Source organism: Polistes canadensis, unplaced genomic scaffold, assembly GCF_001313835.1.
Source record: "Polistes canadensis isolate GaletaPanama2010 unplaced genomic scaffold, ASM131383v1 scaffold_85, whole genome shotgun sequence".
Lineage (NCBI taxonomy): Eukaryota > Metazoa > Arthropoda > Insecta > Hymenoptera > Vespidae > Polistes > Polistes canadensis.
Window position 1 is genome coordinate 461,979 of NW_014569632.1, and position 12,689 is coordinate 474,667.

General features: G+C 37.1%; 1 protein-coding gene across 4 annotated transcripts in view; it reads left to right on the forward strand.

Annotated features, from left to right (window-relative positions):
• Window positions 1-12,689, forward strand: part of LOC106786852 (serine/threonine-protein phosphatase 4 regulatory subunit 1-like) — a 131,702-nt gene that overhangs the window by 109,452 nt on the left and 9,561 nt on the right. For 3 of the 4 annotated variants that reach the window (XM_014748689.1, XM_014748690.1, XM_014748691.1), the window contains one exon: window positions 8,676-8,788. In XM_014748689.1, coding sequence (XP_014604175.1) covers window positions 8,676-8,788 — 113 coding nt within the window. The remainder of the gene's footprint in view (window positions 1-8,675; window positions 8,789-12,689) is intronic. The other variant, XM_014748692.1, reaches the window with a different exon arrangement.

The following is a 12,689-nucleotide window of genomic DNA, read 5'->3' on the forward strand; positions in this document are numbered from 1 at the left end:
GGAGACTACTCTCGTTTGAGGGGAGAGCAGAGACCTCGGAGTTTGACGAACTCTCTCCTCCCCTTTCGCATAATTCTCTCTCTCCGTCTCTTTGGCCCTGACCCACCCAAAGGATGCAGTCAACCCTCTCCCTGCGTGCAATTCGTGGGGTGGTTGCTGCTGCGCGCACATCGTCAGTCCCGTCCACCCGAGGAGGAGAACGAATACGTGAAAAAGAGAGAGAAAGAGAATGAGAAAGAAATAAATAAAGAAAGAAAGAGAACGACGAGCGGTATCTGAAGCAGCAACCGGTGTGGAAAGGAGAGAGACGAAAAAAGGCTGGTGGGCTCCCCCCCCCCTCTGTATATACATTTGAACGTGCGTTGAACTAACACACAAATGGGAACCTCGTGTAAAATACATTGATTTGTACCTGTATACGAAACACATTCTCGCGCGCGTTCTTCGTCGTTGTTCTCAAAGACTGAGAGCGGGGAGGGAGACCATTGGTAGTAAGGGTGCCAGAGAGAGACAGAGAGAAAAGGGTCGGGGTTTGTGCGTTCACTCCACAAATCAATACCCACTGGTTTCCGCGTGTGTACCAGGCATGCACGACGCACGAAACGTGTCACCCACCGACCCAAACCCGCCGAACGATTTAACCAAACGGCAGCAGCTGCCATACTAAACGTGTCGTCTAACCTCGACATATGTCAGCGACGACAAGTCCCCGGGGTTGTTGTTTTCTAGGAATTTCGCAACGATTAAATACTCATTCGTCTATTTTCTTTTCAACATTGATAGGTGTTTTTCGGATTCAGTGGATCGATTAAGTAAAACTTCAGAGATTTTTGTTTAAAAAAAGATTTATCGTGTGTGCTTTTTTTTTGCGTGAAAGAATAAAAATGAAAGTAAATAAAGTGTGTAATAGTAATAGCAGTAGTAGTAGTAGTAGTATAACAGAAGCAGCAGATAAAGTTCGGAATGAGTACTCGTTGCTTTCGCATCGTGTAGCCGTGGGCTACAGCGGGCATGTAGCCCACGGCTGCGGCGGCGTGCAATAAAAGAGAACGGAAAAGAAAGAAAGAAATAAATAAAGAAATAGAAAAAGAGAGAGAAGAGATCGACGTACGCGTCGCATCGAACGTAGCTTTGAGAGACGGAGTAAAAGAGTAGAACGGTGTGGAGAGTATTTGATAGTAGTAGTGTGGTAGTAGTTGTAGTAGTGGTAGTAAGGACAGTGGTGGGGGTCTTCATTCAGTCGACTCAGTCCGATCGAAGCGCATGCGCGCAGCGTAGCGCGTACACACGCTACTCACGCTACTTTTCTCTCTCTCTCTCTCTCAACCTCCCCCCCCCTCCTCCTCTTCCTCTTTATCCCTCCCACTCGACGGGCATTTTCTTCTTCTTTCTCACTCGCACTCTATCTATCTATTTATCTATCTACTTTTATATTTTTCTTTTTCTTTTTGATTCTTATTGTGGCGCACGTTCACAAATTAACCGCGGCTTTTGAAGTAACGAAGAATTTATGATTAAATTCGATCAAATTTGAACTTCTATATATGTGTGTGTGTGTGTGTGGGTCCAGAAAAGAAAGGATAGAAATAAAATATAAATGTTCGGAGATATATAATGAAAGTTCGTATTTACTTGTGCTATTTTTTCTTCATATTCTTTTGTTCATTCGAATGAGAAAGCATGGCATCGTAGTAGTTACTGCACGAGGGCAACTGAGAGAGAGAGAGAGTATGACTAAAGATTGCAAAGGGCGACGACCACACGCCCCGACATTCGTGCTTTCCAACGCGCCAAAGTGCATGTTAAAGGAACAACAACAGCAGCATCAGTTTTCTGATCCTCTTTCTTCTTCATCTTTTTCCATACGACGGGCAGCAGCAACAAGCATCATCTCTCTGTTAGTCTCCTCAACGTCTTTTTTATTTTTCATCTTCGTTCACACTGGCTTTGCCTGAAGCCGCCGCCGCCGCCGCCTTTGTTCTACTCGTCGTATTTTTCGATTAACCAGAAAGAGAAAGATGGAAGGAAATAAAGTGAAACGTGCGAGAAAGAGACGTTGTATCCCGCATGAAACAACGATAGATACGAATAGCGAGAGAGTGAGAAAGAAAGAAAGAAAGAAGAGAGGAGGGGGATGATGTCGAGCATTTCAAATAATTAGGACGATAAATCCGGCCGAAACCGGCGCGAGGAGCGCGTCCGCGCGCACTTATGGGCACCATTCCCTTAACAAAAGTCTACGCTCGTGAAAGCATCTTTTGCTGCTGTTGCTGTTACTGCTGTTGGTGCAATGCTTTTGCACACTGGCGACGCGTGCGATGGATCTTTCTTCTCTCTTCTTCGAAAGAATAAGTAGAAAAAAGAAAGAGAGAGAGATAAAAAGAAGAGGGAAGAGAAAGAGCATCATAGCAAGTCTCGGGACAAGTTGGTTGTCGTAAAGCGTGCGGCAGAATGCACTCTGACACACAGGCTCCTCTTACTTACTTACTACATAGGTATAAAGACACATTCGCAGCACGTATAGGGAGAGAAAGAAAGAAAGAAAGAAAGAGAGAGAGAGAGAAAGAGAGAACACACACACACACTTGGTCGTTCGATCTCGCAGTGGCTGACTGCACGGCGCAGCGCGCGCTGCATTCCCTCGCGGTGCATTGACTTTGCTTCCCCTCCTACTCCCTGACCGTCGACCCCCGTTCCTTACCCCTTTCCCTCCCCTTCCTGCACAACTGCCGCCGCCGCCCCAACCGTCTCCCGGCACAACAACAACATTCCTTCTCTCTAGAGTCCCTTCATGGCACAGAGACCCCGCTACCACCAGACTCTCTCTCTCTCTCTCTTGCCCTTTCTCTTATTCTTTCTCAACTTCTTCTCTTCCTTTATTTTATTTTCTTCTCTTCTCTTCTCTTCTCTTCTCTTCTCTTCTCTTCTCTTCTCTTCTTCGAGTCTCGAAGGAGTCGACCGCGTTATGCCGTTCCGCGAGAAACCGCTTAGCCGCGAATCGCGCATGCCATCGTCGCCCTCATGGCCATCGTCGTAGACCTTCAACATAGTCTACGTTAACACCAAAGTTTTCTACTGCTTCTACTTCTTTTTTCTATTTCTTTTTCTATCTATCTTTCTATTCTTTCGTTTAAGTACAACACGAGGACACCTTCCCCACGTTCTTCGAACCGAAAAACAAAAATTCAGACGACTCCGAATCATAGAATGATTTTATACTTTTTTTTGTAATTTATTCAGTATTTTCTCTCGTCGAAAATTATAATTCTCGATGATAAAGGTTCATAGGGAACTTGGACATGAAAAGAAGTAGAACTTAATTTAACTAAGTTGGACGTTTCGTTCCTTTTTTATTGGGACTTCTTCAGCAACTGGAAATTTTATTTTCTTATAAATTTCTTATTACGATACATGACGTTTATACAATATAATTTTTCTACATATTACATTTTGTAATATTGTATCTTTTATTTCAAATGTCTAAGGTTAAATGAATAGAAACGCTTAAAGGGGAGAATAACCACCTTGGTTGTTCTTGTTGTAACTCGTAAAGATTAATATAAATCTCATTTGATTAGCGAACTGTGTTAGCAGAACAGAAAACATTAGAAATGAACAAATGTGTCACGGATGGATCGTTGCTTTACCAGAGATATGATGATAATGATGATGATGATGATGATGATGGTGATGCTGCCCATCGGTTGTGGTCACTGATGCGAACCGGGCAATAAAAGGGCAAACTTGGATTCTCCTTTCTTGGATATATTTTCTTAGAATCTAAAACGAGAACCCCCCTCTCTCGAATCCTTGCATTTTTTCTTCTTTTATCATTTACACGTTAAAATTATACCTTAAATCTACCTTTCAGATCGAACACACGTGAATCTATGAACTTTTCTAACATTTAACTAACTAAGATTGCTAATAGTTAACCATAATTACGGTATTACAGATATGGGGGAAGAATTAATGATCGTTTTTATTATGGTTAGTCTATGTTAGTAGTGAAATTAGTTTATTAAACGGCCGAAGTGTCGGTGTCGTCTCGTCTCGTCTCGTGTATAAACTTCGGGAGCAAACTTAGGACGCGGAAAACTTTGCTATCGAGAAAGTAAAGGGGGGCAACCCGACGTAATAACGAGAGGAGTTACACGCTCTTTAACTATAATCTCGTTGTCTTCGCCGCAGAAAACGAGCACCTTAATCACGAATACCACAACCTCGTGATAATTTTCTCCCCTCTGCTCTTCTTCTTCTTATTCTCTTCTCTTCCTTTTTATTTTTATCTTAAATTCTCTTTACTATCGTCTACCGTGTTCTAAATATTAATAATCGTCTAATACTTTAAATACAAACGAACATAACTAATTACAATTCTTAATCAAAGGTTGATTTAATTTGTACGTTGTTAAAAATCATTAAAAGATGAATTTTCGGCATGGGAAAGCTTTTCGTAGCTTAATTGGAAAACAAATAATCGTCTAATCATCTAAACCCAACGTAATTTTCTATGAATATCTAAACTTAAGTGTTTAGGGGGAGCTTTGATCTTTGTTTTCCTTAAACAATATCCTAATCGATTGAAAAGATTTTCTCAATCTCGAATAACTTTTTAAAACAACAGGTATTTATATGGTGGTGCTATGATTTAGGATAAACCCAACGTAGAAAGATACTTAAAAGAAGATAGTTTAAATCGTTTATCGAAATATTTGTCTCTTCCAATAAAAAAAAGAACTGATGGGAATGATACCCATTTCGATCTTTTACAATCATCACGAATCCTTCTCTTATCCTCTTCTTTTTCTAAACGTTCTTCCTTTCAATTATAGAAATGATTTTCCCATAGACGATTTAAATATTCCATCATTGTTGAAAAATGTTGAACTATAAAACAATCTTGCAATTTAAACCCCTTCATTTCTAGACCTTATTTTTCGGTTAACACACATCGAAACAATAATTAGAAATAGTTTTGTTTTCTTACCACACTTGAAACGGATTTGAAAGTTGCTTGTGAAAATGACTTTCTCACTCTCTCTTTCCTACTACTACTACTACTATTACTACTATTATTACTCCTCTTTGATCTTTCGAGTTTCTCAACTTCTCCCAATGATTCCAAATTCGATTTATTGATTTTTCTCATAGACCGAATGATTCCTTTCTCTAATTTTCTATTACTCGTTCTCATCTTTACAGAAATCGTGTTTCAAATAGGGTCGGGTCGGACGAGAAAAACACCTTTTTCTATTTTTCCCCTTTGTTCGAATCCCGGTGCCCTAGTTTCTCGTTTAAATCCTCTTGGTACAATCGAACAAAGAATATTTCACACGAATATACGTCGTAGAATCTCAATTCGTTGCGTGAAATAAATCGTTTGAAATCGTTAAAACTAATCGGGTTTTGAAACTAACTCCCCATACTCCCCATCCCCATCCCACGATCGATACAATATCGATCGTTGTAGTAGTTCATCGGTAACACATCCTATGAATTAAAGCCGATTATCGATGCGTTTCTTAATCGTACGACAGATGCACGTTTATACAGTTCAAACGTCCTGCAATTTTTCACAACTGTATTTGTTGTTTCTCTATTTGCATTAACACAACCCTTTCTCGTACCTTTTATTTTCTTTTACACCTGGAAAGATTGATAAATAGGTGTTCATAGCAAACGTTGTTGATATTTATACTCTCATTTCTATTTTTACTAATTTGTTTTAATATTATTAATAATAATTTTACAATAATAATTTATTGATGATGAGAAAAAATATTAGAGACAAGTATATCAAATGTGTAATAGAAAATAGCGTGTGAACAAGATTTCGTGAAAAATCCCGTAACCGGGTGGGGTGAGATGAAGGGGGGTGGGGTTAGTGAAGCCTGTATATGACCGCGAATTTCGGTAAAGAAGTGAGGGGGGTTTCCTTCTTTCAATCGCGGTCTCTTTTCTCTCCCCTTCGCACATAGAAAAACCCATAGTAATTGAAGATGAAGTAAGAAGGGCAAGGTTTTACCTTTTGAGGTCATGGGAAACATGTCTCGTCTGACAGAAATTATTTTTCGTCGTCTCAAGAAAAATTGAGAAGAGAATTAGGAGTTTGAGGGGGACTCTTCCCATTTATCTTGGAAACAACAAAATTCATCGTTCATTTTCGAATCTTGTGATACAATTAAAACATTATCGAATGATTTATTGTTCTGTTGTAATCAAACTAGTTGATAACTTTGAATAAGATAGATATTAATCCATTTTGAAATATATTTTTCGTGTTGTTAAAAGTGTCGAATAGAAAGTTTCTGACAATTCTTGGAACGTTCATTGACAACTTGTTGTCTACATGAATAAAATGAATGACTTCCGGCATGTGAAAAGTAGCACTGCACACGTGTGTTGTCACATTTCTAGTAATAGTATACTTCAATCCTGATGCATTATTAGCATCTATTATCCTAGGATATTATTTTTGTTTTTAGAAATATCTTTTGCGATTTATTCATTGTCAATTTGGTATTAATTTCTGCATAGGAGAAGTTGCCCAGTGTTTTTCATACTTTAAACAAACATAAATATATTCCATTCTCAAGTAGAGTTAATATTCAGCATACTCAAAGAGGTTAAACTTGACGAATCGATAATGTATTGTGCGTTTTACCAACCAATAACAGGTTTACATGTCTGGTGCTACCGCTGCTGCTGTTGCAACTAAGGGGAAGAACATCAAAATTGTCGAATCTCTCTATCTCGAGAGAAAACTTGATTAAACTTGAGTATGAAATTTCGCGTTAGAAGGAGGAAGGAAGGAAGGAAGGAAGCCGCACGATGCGCTTCTCATATCTCGTATATACCACTTACGCGCAAGTATACGAATAGCTTTGATGCAGAACTCCTACTACTTATGTCTATGTGTTATAGACTAAGTATATACGAAATTGTTAACATGCGTAGTAATAGTTCGTAGTCGAGTATACCTTGTGAATTCATTTTTCCCTTGTATCATCATAGTCATCAATATTCTTATAATTAAATTATCCGAATGCCCAAAGCCCCTATACACCTAATAAAAAATAGATTAAATCAAAAGTTTGTTGTTTAACACAACAACAAACCAAAACCAAAATTCGATCAATCTAATCCCCCAAGGGAGTCCATCGATCGTTAGAAAAGTTTCCAAATCATAAAAAAGGGCAGGTAAAACCTGCCAGTATCGTAGATGTTTTATGTTTTTTTTCTAAATCCGAACTTTAGGTAATAGTTAATTCGAGTTTTGGAAGAGTGTCGCAAAGGGAACGGTATGGAGAAAGGGATAGTAGGATGGGAGGACCTTTAGGTTCGTTAGCGCTTGGGATAGAAAGGAAACTCGTCGTCGTAGAAGACGAAGAAGCAGAAGAAACAGAAGAAGAAGAAGAAGAAGTAGAAGTAGACGGTGGTCGGCCGGTGGCGGCCATGTTTTCGCCGGCACGGTAGGCGTTCACGGGCGGTACCGAGACACTCGGTTCGTTCTCCAAACTCGTTGGAGAACGGCCTCCCCCACCCCCAGGCATCCTCCGGGAACTCTGGTAGGGCAAGCTACCCCACCAGTCGCGTTTCGTTCTACGTTCTACACTTTATCCCCACCCCAACTGTCGGGTTTCGTTCTACGTTCTACACTTTATCCCCTCCCTTTCATACCTTCTTCCAATTCTCTCTCCTTCGGCTACGCTCGGCCTATTTCGACTATCCTCGTGCCTCCTAGCTAACGTTATACCCCTCTTCTCAACAGTGGAAAAGAGCTTTAAGCTTAGTGCATATTACCGTGGCAAGAGAAGTAGGGGGAAAGTCATTTTGTTGAAGAAGTATAGGAGGGCTGGAGGAGTAGGCTGTGATCGAACCGCATGTATCTTCTTCTTCTTCTTCTTCTTTCAACTTCTTCTTCTTTCAACTTCTTCTTCTTGCCCCTCTACTTCTCTTTTCGAGCTTGCCGCCTCCATGGCTGCTGCTGGCTGCTGTTGCTGCTGCTCCTGGTTTGGAAGCAAACTTCCTTTATTCCTTGCTTGCTGTGTTCGATCCTTATCCAGTTTCTGTTTCTGTTTCTTTTCTTTTCTTTTCTAATATCATTCGAAAATTTCTGGAAATTTAATCACCTTACTACTTAAAGGTTAGAACTGAGAAGTGGGAAAGGAAAAGTTTATGTTAAATGATGAAAAATTATTCTCTTTCTTTTTCGCGATAAATCTACATTTTTTCGGCATCCATACCTTATGCATTATTATGCACAAAAATATATGTACACCTGTGTTTTAATGTAAGGACGGTTTAAGGGGAAATGTGAATAGTAATCGTCGATCATGCACATTGCTTGTTTCTGTTTTATAAATCAAATCCCATCTACGACACCGAAATTATTCGCATATATCATATACCACCTGACTTAACTTTTACAGAAGGATCATGTATGTGAAATTATAATAATGGGATTCCTAAAAATATTATTGACGTATTATTTCCGTCAGGTTGATCGATTCTTCAGCATCGTTTTCTTCCTTTTTTACGATTTTTTCGGTCGCTACTACATGAATATGATCAATCATAATTTTCAATCTCTTGTTTTCTTGTTCTGTTCTTTTAAATTTCAAATCATTCTATTCTCTAACAATTCCTTTTTTCCTTTTCTTTTGTTACAGACAGATGGTTGGCCGTATTTTGGTAGAAAGTTTTCGATCAGCTGCCAATACCGAAACCAAGTTACCGATTGAAGAGTACATGACATGTGTTCATAAGATAAGCGATGATCCAGGTAAACGAATTTAATCAATATGCTTCAATTTATCGAACACTTTATTCGCATCAATTTATTTTAACACAAAACAAATTAGATTAAGTAGATTAACTTTACGTAAATAAGAGAAAAGGGGGAGGGTAAAGAATTAATACACAATACATGAAATTAAGATAAAGAAAATGTAAAAGCTTAAATCATATTTTGGGAAAAAAAAAAGAAACAGAATGATCAATTCTAATCCTTTTATTAAAAATACTAATAAGAATGATGTTCATACGAGAATAAAAATTGAAGTTTTGTCGAGCTTTGATGTTGCCTGTAAAATAATAGAGCTTTGACATGAACTGTGTTTTCCAATTGCAAAAAGGATTGGACATGATTAATTCTGAGCCAAATCCTTCAATACGTGTAGATATATATAAACAGCATTAAAAATATTTGATTTGCTTTATATCTTCGTCATATTCTGTTGAAATTGTTTCACTTTTTCAGTTCACAAGCTTTTATCCTATATCAATATTTCATATACTTTGATCTTTCTATATTAAATTATATTTACACGAATAGTAATTACACTATGCACGTGTAATATATTATTACCAGCTAATAAATGAATTTATTTCGGACTAAAATGTGAGATAAAAATTTAAGAAAAGCTAACAGCAGCAGCACCACCAGCATATGTGTCTCTACGAACAGACAACATGCTTGAGAAAAAACAGAACGCATGTTGTTGTACGTTGAACGAGTAAATAACGAAAGGGAAAAAGAAAAAGAGAGAGAGGAGGGGGGAAAGGGGGAGAATGATAGAAAAAGAAAGATAAGGAAAACGGAAAAGAGGAAAGAATGCGGGGGAGGTGATGACGGGGCATTAGTTCTGTTTCCGGTAAAACGCGTGCTCTTCCGAAATTTCATAAAAATGACCCTCCTATCTATTTTCGATGCATCTACACACACACACATGATATTTCTATGATTATCTTTCCCTTACTATTTTGTAACTAAACTATTTCTTAGAAAATTCATCCTACGTGAATAAAAATATTTCTTTTTTTTACCTGTACACGTTTTTAAGATAAAATATAATTTGTTCTAATTCTAAATCTAAAAAAATTTCAAATTAATTGTATCAATAATTCTGTAAGACTAAATTGTAAGAACAAAAATTAATTCGTTAAACGAACACACACACACACACACACACGAGAGAGAGATATTATTCTCGTGGGTTGTATAAAAAGAAAATGAAAAACAACATTCAACGTAAACAAATAATAATCACGGTGGTAGTAGTTAAACGTTCTTTTTTCGTAATTCTATATAAAAACTGTTTATAGAAAACACCGTAGATTTCGTTCGTCCCTTGGTGTGGTGGTGATGGTAGTAGCGGTGGTGGGTTTGCACGTTTCAAGAGTTCATTTTTGAACGGACGAAATCCAGACTTCCTAGAGAGGAAATTAAAAGAGTAAATCGTAAGAGTTTTAATAGAGCTAGTGAATTAGAATATATATATATATAGAAAGAGAGAGAGAGAGAGAGAGAGAGAGAGAGAGAGAGAGAGAGAGAGAGAGAGAGAGAGAGAAAATCGAATACAACTGTTTTCGAATATATCGTTTGTTCAGGAAGAAATAAATTCGTTTTCGTGAAAATACAACCAACAGACCCGTTGACAAACGGTGCATATCCTGATGCAGAAGAAGGGGCCCGGTGCTGTTTTCGACCCCTCGTATTCTTCTTTTTCTATTTTTAGAAACGATCTATGAAACATCTTGCACATAGTACGAACCACTACCACCTTTTCCATAGAAGGGAAAGGGAAAATAGGAAATAACGAAAGATCCTGACATTCGTGTGTCACGATTTTAGGAAATTGGGGTATGCAACTATGCATACAATTTTTAGGTATTTTCGAAATTTCGAGAAAGACGTAGAAATATTTCGAAAGAAAATTTATTGGTTTGGTTGTTTCGTTGTGTGAGAACTATCTTCTTACCTTCTTCTTCTTCTTCTTCTTTTTTTCTGTCCTTATTATTGTTACAACGTGTTTCTTCGATTCGAATATCTAATTTGATTTGAACGATTTCTAAAGGACTAAGAAAATAAATAATAAACACTTAGAAACGTTCTTAGTAACTTAGTTAGTCCAATATATGTTTCTGCTATCCTACTTTACTTAGAAACAAAAAAAATCATATACGTTAACTAAATGAAAACTAATGGTTTGAATAATAGACAATAACTTGACGAAAACAAAGGAACGTTATTACAGGATGTGTGACAAAAGGTTAGCAAACAAAAAAATATATATCAATTCAAATGATTCTTAGCAGTTAAAATGATCTATGCCAGTTAATTTTCATTTCATTTCGTTTCGTGTAAACTTATCGGTCGGACGTGTCGTTTAATAATTATTCTAAATTTTCATCTTGTGTTTAATAAATATATCATACACACTCGTTATTTAAAATCGATTAATAGTATTCGATAATGATTTCGTACGTTCAATTATTGAAACGATATTACGTGTACAATTTGAATCGACAAAAAAATCATCAATATTTCGTTCGTTAATATCGTGACAATATATTCGGACAAATAAATTAAAGAATCAAGTATCAAGAATAATGGAAATATTTAAGGTAACGAAACAACAAGAACAATAGTAATATTAAGAAAAATTCTATAGAAAATAAAGTAACGAATAAAAATTAGGCATATCTCGTTATATTCTATTTTTAGGATATTTTCTTCGTACCAGATGATACCTGAAGTAAACTTCGTGGTTATATTTTCGGTAGGACAGATAAAAATTAAAAGCCAACAAAGATATGGTAGATGGTAAAGAAGATAAAGGAAAGAGAACCTTTGGAATGATGATCAAGGACGAAATATATTACTTGTGAGTGTATATAAGAAAAAAAAAACAGAAAAAAAAAAGATAAAGGGAGAGGAATGGTCAGAAAAAAAGAAAATAAATCTTGACCGTAACCTAAGAAAAGGAAAAATTCCGAAATGGGGGAACCAAAAATTGTTAGAAGAAAAGATTTGGGACTTTTGTGAACGTGTTGAGAATGTATTGTGGGGGGGGTTAGGGAGAGGGGTGTCCATTCTTTTTCGTATTTTGCAAGCAACACATTCCTCAATCCCATAGACCTTTCTCGAATTTTCTTTCTAAAATGTCTGCATACCTACGGTGTGGGTCCCCTCCCCTTCTCTAACGGTCAAATCCATTTCAAATCATCGCTCGACCACCCCCTTTTCCGTTCTTCCCCCACTTAACAAAATGAGGCCCTCGAATCTCTAGGGTCCAGGCCTGGGTAGTGGCTTTATCCCCACCGTTTCGGACAGTTTTTCGAGGGTTGGGGTATTTTCCATGAGAGCCAAATTCTACGATCAGTTGCGCCTACGCTTTCTGACCTAAAGATTCATCGTTTTTTTTTTTTCCCTTTTCCTTTTTTTTCTCCCCTTTTACCTCTCTTTCCTCCCTTTCCTCTTTTTTCCTTCCTCTTCTTTTTGTTCTTGTTTTTCGTTTGAAGTTTTAATTTTAGTTTTCGATTTAATTATCGTTTTAATTTCGAATTCGATGAAGTTATTATATCTTCCGCCATTTTGTTGAGTGTTTTTTGATACTTTGAATTATATATATATATATTTTAATACGAATAAAATGATGGCTACCAATATCGAAGAAGTGAAAAGAAATTATACGAAGGAAGAAATGGTTTCCGTACTGAAGGATCTACTCAAGATAATATTTTCAAAAATTATGATTGGCTCGCAAACAAGTGATTATATTTTTCATTATTATTATTCGTACGTAAAATAAATATATATACCATATATATTTCTATATAATATTTTTCTATGCAATGAAAATTTATATCGAGATATATAAAATCGGTTGAATTTGTTGCTA